The sequence below is a fragment of the Hemitrygon akajei genome, chromosome 9 (genome assembly GCF_048418815.1).
Source record: "Hemitrygon akajei chromosome 9, sHemAka1.3, whole genome shotgun sequence".
Classification (NCBI taxonomy): Eukaryota; Metazoa; Chordata; class Chondrichthyes; order Myliobatiformes; family Dasyatidae; genus Hemitrygon; species Hemitrygon akajei.
This window is the reverse complement of record NC_133132.1, coordinates 75,618,267-75,638,839: the sequence shown is the minus strand read 5'-3', so window position 1 is coordinate 75,638,839 and position 20,573 is coordinate 75,618,267. Positions and strand designations below refer to the sequence as shown.

The window sequence follows — 20,573 nt, the reverse complement described above, 5'->3', positions numbered from 1 at the left end:
TAAAGTGGCCAGAGCGTATGTTCGTGGTCATCTGATACTGTAACCCATTCAGCTTCAAGGCTCAATGCACTGTGCATTCACAAATGCTCTTCTGAACACCACTGTGGTAACATGTGTTTACTTGATAAACAAAACAAACATCCAGTGAGCGGCAGTACTATCACTTTCCTGTCAACTTGAACCACTCTGGTCATTCTCTTCTGACCCTTCTCATTAACAAGGTGTTTTTGCCCACAGAACTGCCTCTCACTGGATGCGCCTTGCTTTTCACAGTTTACAGAGACTGTTGTGCAAGAAAATACCAGGAGATCAGCAGTTTCTGAGATACTCAAACCACTCTCTCGGGTATCAACATCCATTCAATGGTCAAAGTCACTTAGATCACATTTCTTCCCTATTCTAGTGTTTGGTCTGAACAACAACAACTGCAAATAATGATAGAATGAATCCATCACACACAGTTTCAATAGACTCTCAAACAACACAAATACAGTGGGATAGCGAACACAATGCATTTCAAAGACACTGACTATTAGAACTATTACTAAACTGCATCTTTTAGGAATAATATATTCTCCATAAGCTTTAATTACAATTACTTTTGACTGAAGCCTTCCATGCAACATCATGAAATAATGCTTTTTGTTAGTGGAGGTGACCCGATTGTAAACACAAACTAGATCAAACTAATTAATCAGATACTAAATAAAATATGCAGACAGAATTTCCTGACTTAAGATGTTGATGCATTTTAGCTTTTCTTTCACTGAACATGAGCAGATGGATCCATGTCATTAGATTTGCTTTTACTAAAACAATCTCCAGTCTTCGTCATTCCTGAACTACAGCTTATCCTGGATTTTGACTACAATTTATCTGCAAATTCAAGCTGAAGCTCCCTACCACCCAGATCATTTTGGCTGTATTCCAAGCTACAGCATTTCATATCAGAAGAGTGTTACATAAACATTCAATCCAAGCAAAATAATTACAGCAGAGCATCTTAATAGCTAGGAAATTTGTATATTCGCAAACTAATTTGAATGCGTTTCTGTTGTTAAATCCCAAAGAGCATTCAAATTCTTTCAAGGATTTAAAATGATCAAATCAGAACAATAAATGACAAAAGTTTACTGGGATCTCTCTTGGCAGTTAAGATCCAGGATTTCATTTAAATTACAGTTGCTCTTGATGTCAGTTTTACTAACTGAACAGCAAACAAGCCTGCGGTAATTTCAAACTAATGGATATACAGTGGATGCCGGCGAATTGGGACACATAGGGACAAGAACATTTTGGCCCAATTAAACAGTTGCTCCAATTAGCCTAAGTTTCATGAAAACACAATGAATAAACTCTTCTTGGGCTTCAAGCTGGGTACAGGTGTCGATTATAACCTATGTTTCGATGACAAACTCTGGCAGAACTTGTCATCGAAACATCGGTTATAATCAATACCTGTACCCAGCATGAAGCCCAAGAAGAGTTTATTCGTCATATAAGTGGGAAAGATCTAGGTGCTTTTCCATGAGGTGCAAGTTTCAAAATACACGATGTAGATCTATGTCATTGGGCGCTGAAGGCAAAAGTAGCGCAGACGTAGATCTACGTTGTTTGGCGCTCAAAGTGTTAGTGAATCTAGGCCCGGCCTCACTCACGTCATGTACATTAACGCAGTGTAACACAGGATGCTGAATTGTGCAGACCTAGTTGGTACACTGTGGATACAAGTTTTGTTTACAAGTGTCTGTGAAAATTTAGTGAAGGAAGATGGAGTCATCAAATTGTAAGAAACGAAAATATGAAGATGAAAACAGACATTTTAAGACACAGTGGGAGGAAGATTTTGCATTCACAGTTAAAGGAGGTAAACCTTTGTGTCTTATCTGCAATGTGTCACTCAGTCATTACAAAGCCAGTAATTTGAAACGCCACTATGAAACAAATCACAAAAACTTTTCGGCTGATTATCCATGTAAATCCGAATTATGGAAAAACAAATTAACTGTGTTAAAATCATCTCTAAATAGCCAGCAGACACTGTTGACAACGTTCAGTAAGGAAGCCGATACAACGACTGAAGCTAGTTTCGTTATGTCATGGAATATTGCTCGTGCTAAATGCCCATATTCTGATGGCAAATTTGTTAAGAAGAATATAGTTGAAGTTGTTGCAGTGTTAGATCCAAATAACACAAAACTTCAGCGACTAATAGCACAAACACCAGTTTCATGCCACGCTACAGAGAGGCATATCTCCCAGATCAGAGCTGATGTTGCAGGCAAAATGCAAAATGATGTAAAGAATTCCCTTGCTTTCAGCTTAGCTCTTGATGAATCTACAGACATACAAGACAACCCACAACTGGCGATATTTATTCATTGTGTTTCCTCTGATGTAACTGTGAAAGAAGAGATGTTGGACCTGGTGGCATTAAACAAATGCGCTTGACTGAGCCTTAACAAATGGTGATGTTCCACCACTGAATAAACTCATCAGTGTTGCAACAGATGGAGCATCTGCAATGGTGGAGAAAATGCAAGATTAATTGCACTTATGAAAAGTGATCCCAGCTTTCCAGAGTTTCTCCGTTCATTGCATTATTCATTGTGTGTAAATTTTGTTCCTGTCTTGTGGCTCTCAAACATCTTAAGTTAATCGTATATGGCTCTTACATTAAGTAAGTTTGGCCACCCCTGCTATAAATGAACAAAATCAACGCAGACAAGTGCAGATAGTGGACTTACTTCAAACAGTTCGTATGACAATTGCATCCTCCAAATCTTCATTTACAATGTAACATTCAGGATGATTGTCAATACCTTCAAATTCTTCATAGTTTCTAACTTGTTGAAGTAATAAAATTATTTCATTTTCACTCCCAGCCATTTCTGGCATCTCCCAGCCTGAATGTTTGAAACTGCCGTGAGCAAATTTCTGAATGGTCTTACCTGTTTATTACTCGCCAATTTTTTTAAAAAAAAAATTTAAATCACTACTTTTTGAACACAAACATGCAAGTAACGCTATTTAAAACTTGTTCGCTCTAAGCATGGTATGGTATCTCTTACAGCCACATGACTTCTGTTAGTTAGAAAATATTCAGCAACAGTCTCCTACCCCAATTAAGCAGCATAGTGCACCAAACAAAGGGGATCCTGACTATTTTCTAAATTTGCTTTGTTCTGTTAGAATTATCCCCGATTAATAATAAGCGACTGCCCAAATTAACTAAAGGACCAATTAACCGGACGCCACTGTATTAAGGATGCTTCCAGATCAAACAGTTCAAAAGGTCAACAAGTCAAGCTGTCATCAAGGTTTTATTGAGAAGCTTTGTTGTCGAATTTAGGAGTGATAGCTAAAAATTACTTAATAAAAGGTAACTTTGCAACTGCAGAAATCAGCATGGGTTAACTTGTAAAGAACAAAATGTTTAGATTCTGATAAATAACATTGGCACCAATAAGACAGTTAATGCAGCAAAAATATGATGCTGATTAGTATTAGAACAAAAGTGCCACATAAAATAAAAGAGACACAGGGACAATCCTTATCTTGACAATATTATTCTCCCCAATAAGTGCAAAATTGATAACAATAACCAAAGTATGAACACCACAACTAGTGAAAACAGTCAAATTTACAGACAATAATGGAGTTTTTGTTTAATTATGAAACTCATTGCACACATTTTGAAATATTTAATATCTGTGGACCAGGTTAATACAAAAAAATTCTGTTTGCCCTTTCCCACAGATCACTTAAATAAAAACAATATTATAAGATTTACTGGACCCCATGGATACATATCTGCAGCAAACTTGTACAGTAGAGACCAAAAAGATGGAACAAATTGGTTGACATACCTCTGGTGTATCTTCTGTTTCCAGACTGGTGCCAGTGGATGGATGTTGCAGGGAAACTTGACTATCTTGGGTTTCATTTATTATTGGTGCAGGAGCAGATTCTGTATTGGAGGAGATATTTGTCTCAGCCTATTGAAAGATAAGTAACACATTTACAAACTTCAAACAGTTAGCTTAGCTTGGCATAGCCATATATTGTTATGAATGTACCACAGCTCTGAGGGGCCGAAGGGTCCGGGACCAGCCCACTCCTTCCAGAGAATCGCAAGATCGCTATTAATTCGGGTCTTGGACCCAGGAAATGAGAGACAATGCAACGGATTTGACCATTGTTCTTAGAGGCACCTGTGTGAATTGCAACTCTATAGTACGTGCCAGCTATCAGGGACATGGACACCCTCGGGATTGTATTGATTGACATTTTCAAATCTGCCAGTCATGATAAAAAGGAGACTGCAGGAGGCGGTACTCCAGCAACGCCCCAGACGGAGACACCATCGCTCATTGCTCCCATAAGGACGGGAAGCTGTTCGGGAGCCACGTGTGATTCGGTTTCCCCTAGCTTGGGACACGCGTGGCTGATAACCCCGAAAAGGATTCCGAACTGACAACTGGGAACTCACGTTCCCGATTCAACGCTTTGAGTCCAAAAGGCTGGCAAGTTTATTTTCTCTCTCCAACCCGTGAACATCCAGCGGTCCCTCAAATGGCTAAAAGCCTTCATGAACTGGCGAGACTTTTATATTTCCATCAGACAATAGTCTTACCCTTAGACAAACGATAGAGCTACTTCTTATTGTTGATTACTACTATACCCGCGCTTTAGATTGAGTATTGACGACGTATATTATCTGAATGTTTGTATTAACCTTACTTTTGTGCCCCTTTATAAATAAAAATGTTTAAAAATAGTACCATCAGACTTCAGCGGACCTCTCTATCTTTGCTGGTAAGTGACCCAGTTACGGGGTTCGTAACAACATTGGGGTACTCGTCTCGGGATTTGACACCAAATTGGGAGGTCAATGAATTGGGTTTGTAAGTCAAAAAAAAATTTGGATCTGGTACACGGGTAGCCAGACGGGAAACCAGCAAAGATGGACGTGGATGAATTTATGGAAAACTCGACTCTGGGGGCGCTAGAGGCGGCTACAAAATTAGACGGTAAATCTGGCGAAGGGGTTAAGCCTCACAGAGGTGAGGTCATCAATGAAAAAGCGGGAAGTGCGAAGGGTCATAACTCAGTATTACATTGGGAAGAAGGTGTTTGCAGCTGAGGATTTGGAAAATATCCCTGAAAAGGTACTAGCGAGTGGGACGGATCAGTTAGAGTTGGAGAAATTAAGGTTGGAACATGAATTTAAAGTAAAGCAGCTGGAAGCGCTGAGAAGGAGAAGGAAAGGGCTGAGAGAGAAAGGGAGCAGGCGTTCCAACTAAAGGAATTAAAGGTGAAACGGGATCATGAGCTCTAGCTAAAGGAGCTGGAAGCAGCTGAAAAAGAGAAAGAAAGAGCTGAGAAGGAGAGGGAGTATGAGGAGGCAGAAAAACAGAGGAAACATGACTGGGAGATGGAGAAGTTAAGGAAAGAGCGAAGAGATCAAGGGTTAGACCGAGAGGAGAGGTTTAATGTTAGTCGGGAGTTAAGGGTAGTACCTCCATTCGAAGAGTCGGATGTTGATAGTTATTTCTTGCTTTTTGAAAAGGTGGCAGTAAATCAGAAGTGGCCCAAAGAGCAGTGGGTGGCGTTGTTACAAAGTGTGTTAAAAGGGAAGGCACAACGAGCATATGCTGCGTTGTCTGTCGAGGAGGGGGAAGCGGAGAATTATGCCAAAGTAAAGGAGGCCATTCTCCGGAGTTACGAGCTAGTACCTGAAGCTTATAGACAAAGGTTCAGAAATTTACGGAAAGGGTGGAATCAAATGTATACCAAGCTAGCCCATGAGAAGGGTGTGCTCTTGGACTGTTGGTGCACTGCAGAACAGGTGGACGGGGATTATGGGCGTATCAGGGAGTTATTTCTGATTGAGGAATTAAAAGGGTGTGTTCCGGAGGAGATCCGGATGTATTTGCATGAGAAGCCGAATAAGTCCATCTCAGAAATTGCTAGGTTCGCAGATGAATATGCCCTAACCCACAAGACAAAGTTTTCCTCGCCAAAAGGTTACCCGAGAGACCGTCGGAACGGTAGGGAAAGCCCGCCGGCTAAGGGAGAAACTCTGCCCGGAGCTAGCAGGAAAAGTGAGGATAGCAGGCCGGAAACCTGGAGATTTCCTGGTTTGACCTGTTTTAATTGTGGGAAGGTGGGACATATTGCATCAAAATGCCCTGCTCCAAGGAAGGAGCCAGAAAAAGGGAAAGCAGCTATCCCTATAGGCTGTATTGCGTCGATCAGAAAATCAACGAGAGGGCCCCAGGTAGATGGAATACAGGAGGGGCGGGAGACGTTTAGTTCCGAAGGAACCGTGTCTTTGAGGGAGGGGGACCCACCAATTCCTGTAAGGATTTGGAGAGACACGGGGGCGGAGCTATCATTCATTAGCAGTAACGTGTTAAAATTCGGACCTCCGACGGGAGAGGTAGCCCTGAGAGGCATAGGAAAACGGACTGAAGTGGTGCCTTTGCATCAGGTCCTTCTAGATTGCGAGTTGGTGTCGGGACCAGTGGAATTGGGAGTCCTGCCGGAGTTGCTGGGGGAAGGCGTGGACGTCCTTCTGGGTAACGACCTGATCCGTGGGAAGATGGGTGCAGCCGTGAAGCTGACAACCCAGCCTGCGAGGGTTGAGGCCACTCCCTCAAATCCTAAGATCTATCCCACATGCGCGATCACTCGCAGCATGTCGAAAAAGGCCGCTGAGAATGAGAGCAGCTTAAATTTAGCCAGTTTTGATTTGGCCGAGACGTTTCTACTGACTCTGTACCAGCGAGGGTCAGAGGAAGGTAAACCGGAGAGTAGGGAGGGAGGAGAGAGAAAAGGGGGAGAGGTAGACCTGCCGTTAGCAAGAAGAGAGTTTGTACGGGAACAGGGAGATGACGAGGAGCTGACAGCCTTGAGGGAGTCGGTTCTTTCTGAGACCGAGATTGAGACAGAACCCGAGGGTTACTACCTGAAGGAGGGGGTGTTGATGAGGAAATGGAGGCCCCCCGTGGTACCGGTCGATGAGGACTGGGCGGTGGTACATCAGATAGTATTTCCGAAAGTATATTGGGACGAAATTTTGAACTTAGCTCATAAGGGACCTTTAGGTGGGCATTTGGGAATAACGAAGACAGTGGATTGGGTTCAGAGAGAGTTCTATTGGCCAAACCTGAGAAAAGATATTACTGAGTATTGTACAAGGTGTCATACATGCCAAGTGGTGGGTAAGCCGAACCAAGTTATCCCTAAGGCACCCCTCCGACCCATCCCCGCATGCGAGGAGCCTTTCTCCCGAATCATTGTGGATTTTGTGGGACCCTTACCTAAAACTGCGAGTGGGCGGCAGTATATCATAACCCTGATGTGTGCCGCTACACGATTTCCAGAGGCCGTGCCTCTGGGTAGTATTAGGACCTCTGTGGTGGTGAAGGCCCTTATTAAATTCTTTACCACAGTGGGGCTGCCTAAGGAGATACAATCAGACCAGGGAAGTACATTCACGTCTAGTGCATTTCGGCAGATGATGACCCAGTTAGGGGTAAAACAGATTCTGGCCTCTGCGTATCACCCGGAGTCCCAAGGAGCGTTGGAAAGGTTCCATGCTACACTAAAGACCATGCTTAAAGCTTATTGTCAGGAGAACGTTCGAGACTGGGATGAGGCTTTACCCCTTTTGTTATTTGCCGTAAAGGATACAGTCCAGTGCTCCCTGGGGTTCAGTCCGTTTGAGCTCGTTTTCGGTCACAGGCCCAGGGGACCTCTAACCCTACTGAAAGAAAAGTGGTCTAGCCCGACCGTCCAAGTCAGTGTGATCGACTATGTTCTGAAATTCCGGGAAAGGCTGCATAAAGTATGCGCCTTGGCAAAAGAAAACCTTAAAGACTCTCAGGAAAAAATGAGTCAGTGGTATAACCCAAAAGCGAGAGCACGAGAGTTTCACGTAGGCGACCAGGTCTTGGTCCTATTCCCGGTAGTTCCCCGCCCCCTGCAGGCGAGGTTTCAAGGACCATATACAGTGCGTAAGAAAATAGACTTGCTGAATTACATGATCGAAACCCCCGACCGGCGAAAGCCGACCCAGTTAGTTCACGTGAACATGATGAAAAGGTACCATGAAACCACCCCCGTGGTGGTCGATGCGGCCATGAAAGCCTATGAGGTAGAGGGGGATGGTAAGGAGGGACCAGAACGGTTTGAAAAGATAGGTATAGTCCCCACCAGATTGAAGAACTCTATCGTATTGGCAAGCCTTGCAGAGAAAGTTAGCCACTTAAAGCCTGAACAGCGGGAGCAGGTAATACAGCCCATTAACCGGCATGCAGACTTATGTCCAGATGTTCCCCGAAGGTGTAGTGGGATGAAACATGATGTGATAGTTACCTCAACCCAACCTATAAAACAGGCCCCTTATCGGATGAATTCTGAAAAGAGCCAGCTAGTCGAAAAGGAGATTGAACATATGCTAGCTGCTGGGATAATCCGCGAATCCTCTTCCACGTGGGCTTCTCCTTGTGTGGTTGTCCCAAAACCGGACGGTACCATAAGATTCTGTACCGATTACCAGAAGGTCAACACGGTCACCCAGACAGATGCTTACCCTATCCCCCGGGTGGATGATTGCATTGATCAAGTGGGGAAGGCAAGGTACATCACAAAAATTGACATGTTAAAGGGGTACTGGTGCGTTCCTTTAACGGACAGGGCTCGAGAGATTTCAGCCTTTGTCACTCCGTCCGGGTTGTACGAGTACAATGTTATGCCGTTTGGGATGAAAAATGCACCAGGGACATTTCAACGGATGATAGACGCTGTGATAAAGGGGTTAACCCACACCAAGGCTTATCTTGACGATGTGGTGGTTTGGAATGACACCTGGGGGGAGCACCTGGAGGCTGTAGAAAATCTGTTTACCCAAATGTCGGCAGCCCACCTTACAGTAAACCTCGCAAAGAGTGAATTTGGTCATGCCACGATCACCTATTTGGGGTATGTGGTGGGAGAAGGGCAGTTGGCCCCTGTGCAGGCGAAGGTCCGGGCTATTTCCGAGGTCCCTGTACCCTACAATAAAAGGGCCCTGAGGAGGTTTTTGGGCATGGTGGGATACTATCGGAAATTCTGTAAAAATTTTGCGGACATTACGCTCCCCCTTACAAAACTCCTACGGAAGGAGGAAAAATTTGAGTGGGGTCATTCTTGTCAGGATGCCTTTGAAAAGTTAAAAGCCATATTGTGCCATGACCCTGTGTTAAAAGCACCCGATTTGTTAGCCCCCTTCTCCTTGGCAACGGACGCCAGTGATGAGGCTGCAGGAGCGGTCCTCTTACAGCAAGCCGGGGATGGAGTGGAGCACCCGGTAGCATATTTCTCTCGGAAGTTCAATGTACACCAGAGGAATTACTCTACCGTGGAAAAGGAATTGTTGGCACTTGTGCTGGCGATACAACATTTCGAAGTGTACATTTGTCCAGCGCAAAAACCCCTAGTGGTCTATACCGTTCACAACCCGTTGGTATTCCTGGCCAATATGAAAAATAAAAACAGGAGGTTATTAAGCTGGAGTCTGATGCTGCAAGAATTCGATATTAAGATACAGCACATTAAGGGGAGTGATAATGTGCTAGCGGATTGTTTATCTAGATGCTGAATTAAATGTATAACTGTATAGCTCTGTAGTGAAACGAAAAGCTTGTGTATTGTGTTAGATTTTAAAATCCAGTAAGACTCTGTATTACTTCGTTTCCACCACTGGTGAAAACGCTTTGAAGAAAGGGGATGTTATGAATGTACCACAGCTCTGAGGGACCGAAGGGTGCGGGACCAGCCCCCTCCTTCCGGAGAATCGCAAGATCGCTATTAATTCGGGTCTTGGACCCAGGAAATGAGAGACAATGCAACGGATTTGACCATTGTTCTTAGAGGCACCTGTGTGAATTGCAACTCTATAGTACGTGCCAGCTATCAGGGACATGGACACCCTCGGGCAATGTGGGGTGGGGATTGTATCACCCTACCTTGATGACATTTTCAAATCTGCCAGTCATGATAAAAAGGAGACTGCAGGAGGCAGTACTCCAGCGACGCCCCAGACGGAGACACCATCGCTCATTGCTCCCATAAGGACGGGAAGCTGTTCGGGAGCCACGTGTGATTCGGTTTCCCCTAGCTTGGGACACGCGTGGCTGATAACCCCGAAAAGGATTCCGAACTGACAGCGGGGAACTCACGTTCCCAATTCAACGCTTTGAGTCCAAAAGGCTAGCAAGTTTATTTTCTCTCTCCAACCCGTGAACACCCAGCGGTCCCTCAAACGGCTAAAAGCCTTCATGAACTGGCAAGACTTTTATATTTCCATTGGACAATAGTCTTACCCCCAAACGATAGAGCTACTTCTTATTGTTGATTACTACTATACCCGCGCTTTAGATTGAGTATTGACGACGTATATTATCTGAATGTTTGTATTAACCTTACTTTTGTGCCCCTTTATAAATAAAAACGTTTAAAAATAGTACCATCAGACTTCAGCAGACCTCTCTATCTTTGCTGGTAAGTGACACAGTTACGGGGTTCGTAACAATATTCAAATATGATTTAGGAACTGGGGTTTCATTTGCATTACAGGCTAACACTTCAGTACCGGCATTGCATAAGGAGGAATTGGTTCCTCAAGTGTACTCTGCCATAAAATCATGCTAATCTAACTGTAATCCCAGGCCTACATTCTCACTTATCCTTAGGAACATTTCATTTCCTTGTTCAACAAGGATCTAACTCTAGCTTTAAAATATTCAGATTCTAGAATGCTCTTCCTTATAAAGAAGGTGGAAGGAAAGGCTCATCGTCCCTGGCTTTATTTCCTGTTACTTGCCACGTCAACAATGTTACAGTGGAAGCTTGGTTCTCATTACTGATACTAAATCTCAGTTTCACTCTTCTGCACTGGGATTTACCTTGTTTTCGACACTTCTCCTTATTTTACCTCATTTCAAGTTCTCTACTGATCTTCTTAACACTATAAAAGGGTTCCCATCAAGATAATGCTGCTGATTGCCTCTGCAACATTTCACTTCTCTTTCAAAGTAGCATAGCAGGTTGTGTTCTCAGTTTCTTTCCATACATGATCCCTGATATTCAAGATCACCCCTTTGACTATGTTACCTCACATGTTACTTCCAATGTGTTACGAACCCCGTAACTGGGTCACTTACCAGCAAAGATAGAGAGGTCCGTTGAAGTCTGATGGTACTATTTTTAACAGTATTTATTAGTAAAAATACACAAAAATATTATCAATGCAAACATACAGATAATATACGTCGTCAACACTAAATCTAAAAGTGCGGGTATAATAATAATCAATAAGAAATAGCTCTATCGTTGTCTAGGGGATAATGTATTGTCTGGTGGAAATATAAAAGTCACTCAGTTCATGCAGGCTGCAGCCTTTGGGGACCGCTGGGTTTGCAATGGTTGGAGAGAGAGAGAGATTTTGAGAAACTTGCCGGCTTTCCTTTTATGATTTCGATCCGTCAGAGTCTCGTTGGTGCGGCCGTTCACTTGTGGCCTCTCCTTTAGCTAAGCCGTTCTTCCGAGGCGAGCCCGCCAATCCCAGGCAAGGGAAGGACGCACACGAGCCCCCCACTGGCTGTCGCTATTAAACGCTGTCACTGGATTTCCAGCGTTTCTCCTGGTGCGTCTAAAGGGGTTGTTCCCCAGACCCTCTTTTATCCTTACTCACGGGGTCTCAGATGTCAATCAGGTTGGGATGATGCAATCCCTCAACCAGCCCACTCTGGTCGTCCCCTGAGGGCTTCAATGAATAGTACAGTACTCAATACACAATTCCGTCTCCAAGAGACAATGGCCGTTATCAGTGGCTTTGTTTCGCTGAGGCCAGGACACATTCCAAACCTTGTGGATTCTCTCTCATTTCCTGGGTCCCAGACCCGAATTAATAGCGATCTTGCGATTCTCAAAAAGGAGGGGGCGACTTTGTACCCTTCGGCCCCTCAGAGTTGCGGCACATTCGTAACAAATGATACAATCTCACATTGGACATGCCACTTATCCCCTTCCCCACAAAATGTACTCCTGTTTCCCAATGCAACTTCTTTGTACATCCACCCCAGAAATTCCCTTGTCCCCATTTGTTTATATTTGTATGATCAAAGTATCACTGTCTTCTGTTTGGCTTTCCTTACCATAAGTGCTTCTACAACAAATGATCTGCCAAACCACACTTGTGATGCCATCCAATACTCCTTCATCCTAAACTTTCTCTCTCCCCTGTAGTCCTCACTTCTATTTCCTACAGGAACTAAAGTGCACATATCGTAGAAAAATTGCTTACAGATTTAATGCAAAATGTGATACATAAATTGCTGACTTCTTATCAAACTACCCATGATATAATTTTAAACCTAAAATGCAAAAGCAGACCTTGTGTGCTTCACTTCAACCTTAAACATTGCTTCCAATGAATTACAAGAACTTATGGATCTTCACTATTCCAGGAGCTGCTTTAACCACTTTCCTCATTTCATTTGGTCCATTAGGCTAAACATTCTGCAAAGCACCCATCAGACAGCTTTACTTCAGGTCGTCTTTGTCTCCCCTCATGACTTTATTCAGAACACCCACCCTTGACAATAGTCACCCAAAATTGTACAATTCCATCTTGCAATGAAGGATATATCTCTAATCCTCTCCCTTTTCTTACATCTCACCTTTTGGCAACCTTTTAAATTAAACAGTCAAGTGCAGTAGGGTATGCCAAAACACACTTTTGCCTGCATCACTGAACTTCTCCGTTCTTCGTAGTTACATATTCAGTACAGAATAAGTAGAAATTTCACACAAATAAATTATAGGAAGCCCAAAGCTGCAATCTTCAGATGTAGCCCCAAACTCCTGATTTTCTCTTTCTCCCTGGTGTTTGGACAGGACTTAAAAAGCTTGTTTTCATTATATGGTATGAAATATAAATCAGCTGTGGTTCACCAACCCTGAAGGCTCACCAAAGTTATTTATTTCCATCTCCAATTCCATTTGCTGCTGAAATTTTCAACTTCACCTTTGTAAGTGCTGGTGTATATTATAGGCAGCCAGTACCATAGTAGTTACCACAAAGCTTTACAAAACTAATTATAAGGCTGAGTTTAATCGCCTCAGGTGTTTGCACGGAGTTTGTACGATGTTCCCATGGCCCTGTGGGCTTCCTCCAGGTGCTTTGTTTTCCACCCATATCCCAAAAAAGATGTACGCTTAAGGGTCAATCACAAACAAGAGATTCTGCAGATGCTGGAAATCCAAGCAACACACACAAACTAGACACAGCCTGCCTGCTATGTTCCTCCAGCATTTTGTGCATGTTGTACGATTAAGGTTGGTGAGTTTTGGGCATGCCATGTTGGTGCCAGAAGCAGGGCAACACTTGCAAGCTGCTCAGCACCATACTCACTGATTTGATTTGACACAGACAATGCATTTCACTGTTTATTTTGATATACACATGTGATAAATAAAGCCAATCTTCAATCTTATTAACTTTTCCAACTTTGGGCTCCTAAAGATTTCCAGCTTTAACAGCTCCGTCACTAGCTATAGAACCTTAAAATAGCAAGGGCTCAAACTCTGGAACTACTTCCTGAATTTCTCCTAATCTCTATGGCCCCCTTGACGCACTACTTAGAAGTTACCTCTGACTTGTGTACCCATGGCTCCATTGGCTTATCTTAATGCATTAAAAAACTGGCACGCGATATACAACACAGTGCAGATGTTAATCAAAGTGATTTTTCTAACTTAATTTTGCTTTATTTGTTTGTGGGATGTACGCATTGTTGGTAGCTTTAACATTCATTGCCCAATTCATAAAATGCAACATACCTTGAAATTAATTTGTTTTGCTAATTCCTTGGCCTCGACATCAGCTGGACTTGGAATGCTACTCTCTGTGGATGCAAGCAGGGCTGACCTCATACGAGAGCCACAAATGTCACAGCTGAAGTCCTGGGACCTAAATAAGTAATATTAAGTATTGTCTTTTAGCAGAACTTTTCTATCAGGAAAACTCATGACTTGCTGCAATTTGTTTATTGTAACAACAGTTATAATTAACCTAAATATTCTTAAACAAGTGGTCCCTTAGTAGATTTCTTTTTTCAGAGCAGGACCTTACACCAGTTAGGCACAGATTACACAATTTAAATATTCCAATTGTTCACATATTTGAGTATAATTTGACACAGTGCTATCACAATATTAAATGCACTGATTTGCAATGAGCACTACAACCCACACTTGCCGATAACAGAACAGTACAGTAATACATTTTAAAAGGCAGTTGGACAGATACATGGATTGGAAAGATTTAGAAGGTTATTGACCTTACACTGACAAATGGTACAAACTTAGATAGAACACTTTGGTTGGCATAGACCAGTTGAGCCTGTTTCCAAGCAGTATGATTCTATAAACTCTATATTAGAAAATTTTGCATTTGGGGAAATGGAAGTAGTTTCTATCTATATTGCATCAATAACAAAGAAATAAAAACCTTTTACAACTGAACCAAAATAAAAATGAGGAAATAATTAAATTTGCAACATTAGACTATGATTCTATACAAAGCAACAAGGATGTGATGTTTGTGGCTGCCAAGACTTTCCAACAAGGGCAGCAGAATTTATATGGGTTGGAGTTGATGCAGGACGGAGAATATGAAGCCACCTAAGAGTGCTTTGGAATAGATAAAAATAGATTTGGAACAAAAAAATAACACTGCATATAAAACTAAGAAACATGGGATGGCTGTGTAAATATGCTGTACTGTATCTGCTCTATGATATGCTGTGCTGCTTTGTAAAATAAGAATAAATAATAATAAAAATTTGAATTACAAAAAAAAAACACTGCAGATGTTAAATATCCAAAATTTAACAACACGAAAGATATTGGAAGATGCCAGAGAACTAAGTACTTGCCACATTTTCAGTTTTATCAGAAAAATTAAATTTTGAAATACAAAAGATGAGAAAGAACAAGCTACAACAGAAATTTATTTAGATGAGAGTTCTGACTTAAAGTGTGAACAAAGCTACAAACTCTGTCCTGGAGACTGCACACAGTCCAGTAGTCTTTTTAAGCCACCCCATAATTTCAACATTAAATGCAATAGGCCATAATCAATGAAAGGACAGGATAACCTGCCATACCCAAGCTATTATATAACAAATGTGACACAGTTCTGAAAAGTTGCCTTAATCAATATGCAGAGGTCCCAACTCAAGAGAGCGTGATACTGGATTTCCTCTTAGGGAATCTGAAAGAAGTACGTGTAGAGGAATACTTTGGATCTTGCGACCCTAATTCCTTTAGCTTCAAGATAACTATTGAGAAGGATAGGACTGTCCTAGGGTTAAGATTCAAAATTGGATAAAGATCTGGATCTGGCAGGTGTCAATTGGGGTGATTTTCAGCAAAGAGAAGCTTGGTAAGTGGGTAACATTCACAAGTGAAATACTGAAAGCACAGAATTAGTATGTACCTGTGAGACCAAAATGAAAGGCTAACAGATTTAGAGAACCTTGGTTATTGAGGGATTCTGAGGTCCTGGTAAAGGTTAAGAAGGAAGTGCAAATTAGGTATAGGCACTTAGAATCAAATGAGATACTTGCAACGTAAAAAAATTGCAAGAGAACATTTAGGAGAGAATTCAGGAGGGCTAAAAAAGAACATGATGTTGCTCTGGCTTACAAGGTGAAAGAGAATCCCAAGGGCTTATATACAGCAGCTCTATTAAGAGCAAAAGTTTAGAAAGGGACAAAATTTATAAATAATCTGTATGGTCATCTACGCATGGAGCCAAAAGAGATGGTGGAAGATCTTAAAAGAAATTTTGGAATCTGTATTTACTTAGGAGTCAGACACAGGCAGAAGAGTAGCGAAGTCATGCCCAGTATCCGGATTACAGAAGAGAAGGTACTTGTTGTCCTGAGACGAATAAGGGATGCATAAATCCCGAGGACCTGACTAGGTGTCTCCTCATACTTTGTGGAAGGCTAAGACAGAAATTGCAGGGACCCTAGCAGAGATATTTAAAGTACCCATAGCCACAGGTGAAGTGGTGGAGGGCTGGAGGATTTCTAATGTTTTTCAGTTGTTTAAGAAAGACCATAAGAACAAACTGGAATTTTATAGGCGGGTAGCCTGACATCAATCATGGGTAAGTTAATAGAAGTTATTCTAAGGGACCTGATATATATGTAAGTATATGGACAAGGCCTAATGGGGGATATTCAACATGGCTTTGTGCATGGCAGGTCATGGCTAACCAATCTTAGACACTTATGAGAAAGTTACCAAAATGGTCAATGAAGGAGTGGACAATGTCAACATGGTTGTTACCAAGGCCTTTTGATAAAGTCCCGCATGGGAGACTGGTCCAGAATGTTAAGTCACTTAGCATTCAGGATGATGTAGTCAACTGGCTTTGACATTGGCTTAGTGGAAGAAGCCAGATGGTTATCACTCTGACTGGAAGCCTCTTACTAGTGGTGTGCCACAGGGATTGGTGTGAGGTCCATTGTTGTTTATCATCTATATTAATCATTTAGATGACAATGTGATAAACTGGATTAACAAATTTATGGTTGCCACCAAGACTGGTGGACAGTGATGCAAAGCGATCTGGACCAATGGAAAAATAGGCTGAAAAATGACAAACAGAAATTAATGCAGATAAATGTGACCTATTGCACTTTGGGTGGGAAAACTAGGGCAAGACTTACACAGTAAGACATTGAGACGTGCAGAAGAACAATGATCTGGAATACAGATCCATAATATTTGAAGGTGACATCACAGATGGATAGGATCATAAACAAAGGTTTTGGCACACTGGCTTTTATAAATCAGGGCAATGAATACAGAAGTTGGGATGTTACGTTGAAGTTGTACAAGACAGTGGAGAGGCCAAATTTGGAATATTGTGTACAGTTCTGTCATCTATCCTCAGGACAGATATCACTAAGCTTAAAAAGAGTGCAGAGAAAATTTACAAGGACGCTACCAAGACTTGAGGGAAAGGTTGAAAAGATTAAAACTTCATTCACTCGTCTGCAGGAGAATGAGGGAGATCATATAGAGGTATATAAAATTCTGAGAGGTATAAATAGGGTGAATGTTTACATTTTTCCCCTCAGAATAGGTGAGACTGGAACGACAGGTGAAACAGGTGAACGACAGAGACAAAGGTGAAATGTTTAAGGGGAATCTGAGTGGGAACTTTTTCACTCAGAGGAATGGTGTGTGTGGCATATAGCACTTCCACGTGCAGCTTATGCGAGTTCAACTGTAACATTTTAGAAACATAGAAAACCAACAGCACATTACAGGCCCTTCGGCCCACAAAGCTGTGCGGAACATGTCCTTACTTTAGAACTACCTAGGCTTACCCACAAGCTCTCTATTTTTCTAAGCTCCATGTAGTCATTCAGGAGTCTCTTAAAAGACCCTATTGTTTCCGCCTCCGCCGCCGCCGCCGGCAGCCCATTCCACGCATTCACCACTTTCTGTGTAAAAAACTTACCCCTGACATCTCCTCTGTACCCACTTCCAAGCACCTTAAAACTATGCCCTCTCATGCTAGCCATTTCAACCCTGGGCAAAAGCCTCTGACTATCCACACGATCAATGCCTCTCATTATCTTGTACACCTCTATCAGGTCACCTCTCATCCTCCATCGCTCCAAGGAGAAAAGGCTGAGTTCACTTAACCTATTCTCATAAGGCATGCTCCCCAATCCAGGCAACATCCTTGTAAGTCTCCTATGCACCCTTTCTATGGTTTCCACATCCTTCCTGTAGTGAGGCAACCAGAACTGAGCACAGTTCTCCAAGTGCAGACTGACCAGGGTCCTATATAGCTGCAACAGTACCTCTCGGCTCTTAAACTCAATCCCATGGTTGATGAAGGCCAATGCACCATATACCTCCTTAACCACAGAGTCAACCTGCGTAGCAGCTTTGAGTGTCCTGTGGACTCTGATCCCAAGATCCCTCTGCTCCTCCACACTGCCAAGAGTCTTGCCATTAATGCTACATTCTGCCATCATATTTGACCTATCAAAACGAACCACCTCACACTTATCTAGGTTGAATTCCATCTGCCACTTCTCAGCCCACTTTTGCACCTATCAATGTCCCGTTGTAACCTCTGACAGCTCTCCACACTATCCACAACACACCCAACCTTCGTGTCATCAGCAAATTTACTAACCCATCCCTCCACTTTCTCATCGAGGTCATTTATAAAAATCAGAAAGAGTAGGGGCCCCAGACCAGATCCCTGAGGCATCTCCATGCAGAATATGACCCATATACAACCACTCTTTGCTTTCTGTAGGCAAGCCAGTTCTGGATCCACAAAGCAATGTCCCCTTGGATCCCATGCCTCCTGACTTTCTCAATAAGCCTTGCATGGGGTACCTTATCAAATGCCTTGCTGAAATCCATATACACAACATCTACTGCTCTTCCTTCATCAATGTGTTTAGTCACATCCTCAAAAAAATTCAATCCGGCTCCTAAGGCACAACTTGCCTTTGACAAAGCCATGCTGACTAATCCTAATCATATTATGCTTCTCCAAATGTTCATAAATCTTGCCTCTCAGGATCTTCTCCATCAACTTATCAACCACTGAAATGAGACTCACTTATCTATAATTTCCTGGGCTATCTCTACTCCCTTTCTCAAATAAGGAAACAACATCCACAACCCTCCAGTCCTCCAGAACCGCTCCCGTCCCCATTGATGATGCAAAGATCATCGCCAGAGGCTCAGCAATCTCCTCCCTTGCTTCCCACAGTAGCCTGGGGGTACATCCCGTCCAGTCCCGGTGACCTATCCAACTTGATGCTTTCCAAAAGCCCCAGCACATCTTCTTCCTTAATATCTACATGCTCAAGTTTTTCAGTCCACTGCAAGTCATCCCTACAATCGCCAAGATCCTTTTCTGTAATAAATACTGAAGCAAAGTATTCATTAAGTACCTCTGCCATCTCCTCTGGTTCCATACACACTTTTCCACTGTCACACTTGATTGATCCTATTCTATTTTAAGAGAAGTTTGGATAGGTACAGGGATGAGGTGTATGGAGAGCTGTGGTTGGGATTCGGCAGAAGACCAGGCTGGAATGAGTCAAAAAGCCTGTTTCTCTGCTGTAGTGTTCTATGACTCTATAGCTCTAAATACTAGTGCCCAAATAGATTTAAATTGTAAATTGATAATAACTAGCCAATTACTTTCACCATTAAGAATGAAAATAACAAGAGCTAATTAATCCAACAGTGTTTGAAACCATCAGCTCTGGGACACAAGTTCTTCAGTTTATTCAATATTCCATTTCTACATTGTAATTCATCAATCTACTTTAGTTTCCTTGATATTCAACTACCTTGATAAAGGATTCTCAAACCCAATACATTTTGCATACTATGTTTTTAGTATTCAATAATAGTTAAAGGCTTTAAAAACAAATATACATTTTGTTCACAGAAAATTATCTTTGGTTAGAAGATAATTGGGGTGACTGGAACAATTTGCTTCAAATAACCAAAACATTCCCTAGAAATTGAATATTTGTTTAATACACATACAGCAAAATCTTACTTTTTGGCTAGTGTTTTTCTCTCATCAGGTGTGTAATCCAGAGAACCAATAGCTCCTTCTCCTTTTGTTGGCATGAAACCAATGATAGCCAATAATGCAGTCCGTACTAAGAAAAAAATACACGTTTAAGGAGTTACTTCATTAAATTTAAATGTAAGTAATTTTTTTTACTCTAAGTCTGTATCATACAACATATTGCTACAAGTTAAACAATTTAGAGATCGACAGGTCTATTAAGATACAGACACTCTCAGGTTTGGATTGGCACATTTCTTGCAGCAAATCATTCGTGAACTCGAAGGGAGAAACACCCAATGCTGTGTGACTGAAACAAAAAAAAATTGGATAAAACAAAAAAAAATCTCGTAATTCAGTGCATAAAGCTTCAATTATATAGCACGAGTATTAACAGTATTAGTGGCTCATGGTACAAAAGTTTTGGAAGTAATGATTTACATGTTGAACCTGGATTTTTAGGTGATACTCACTACTCCAGGATGGTTGCCAGGTTTCCGGATGATGTCCAGAAATGCTCAGACAAATCTTCTTTCCTACTTCAAACCTTCCATTAGGCTAAAACGAAAAAAAAATCTGGTCAAGTTGCAGTAGCAAACAATTAATAATCTATGATGGCTGTTAGTGAAACTTCTGATCATTTCCAGTTGGTCTTAACATTTCTAAGTCAAAGCAAAATATCAAAATACATTGACTGCATTTAGGAATGTTACTAATTCAACTGTTCATTCCAATTTTCCAGAAACCTAGTCAACTACTGTACATCTTTGATAAGGGGGAAAAGAATTTTTGCACTTTCAGCTTAGATTAGGAACCAGTTTTGTGGTTCATGCTCTGATATTGCCAGAAAAAAAACATAAAAGAGCTAGAAAAGACA

The 20,573-nt window shown here is 41.9% G+C and overlaps 1 protein-coding gene across 2 annotated transcripts in view; it reads right to left on the bottom strand.

The window, feature by feature from the left end:
• The window catches only part of ube2j1 (ubiquitin-conjugating enzyme E2, J1), a 40,612-nt gene that overhangs the window by 2,624 nt on the left and 17,415 nt on the right, over positions 1-20,573 (bottom strand). For both annotated transcript variants that reach the window (XM_073056385.1, XM_073056386.1), the window contains exons 4-7: positions 20,170-20,254; positions 19,682-19,787; positions 13,894-14,023; positions 3,870-3,998 (exon numbers count right to left, since the gene is read on the bottom strand). In XM_073056385.1, coding sequence (XP_072912486.1) covers positions 3,870-3,998; positions 13,894-14,023; positions 19,682-19,787; positions 20,170-20,254 — 450 coding nt within the window. The remainder of the gene's footprint in view (positions 1-3,869; positions 3,999-13,893; positions 14,024-19,681; positions 19,788-20,169; positions 20,255-20,573) is intronic.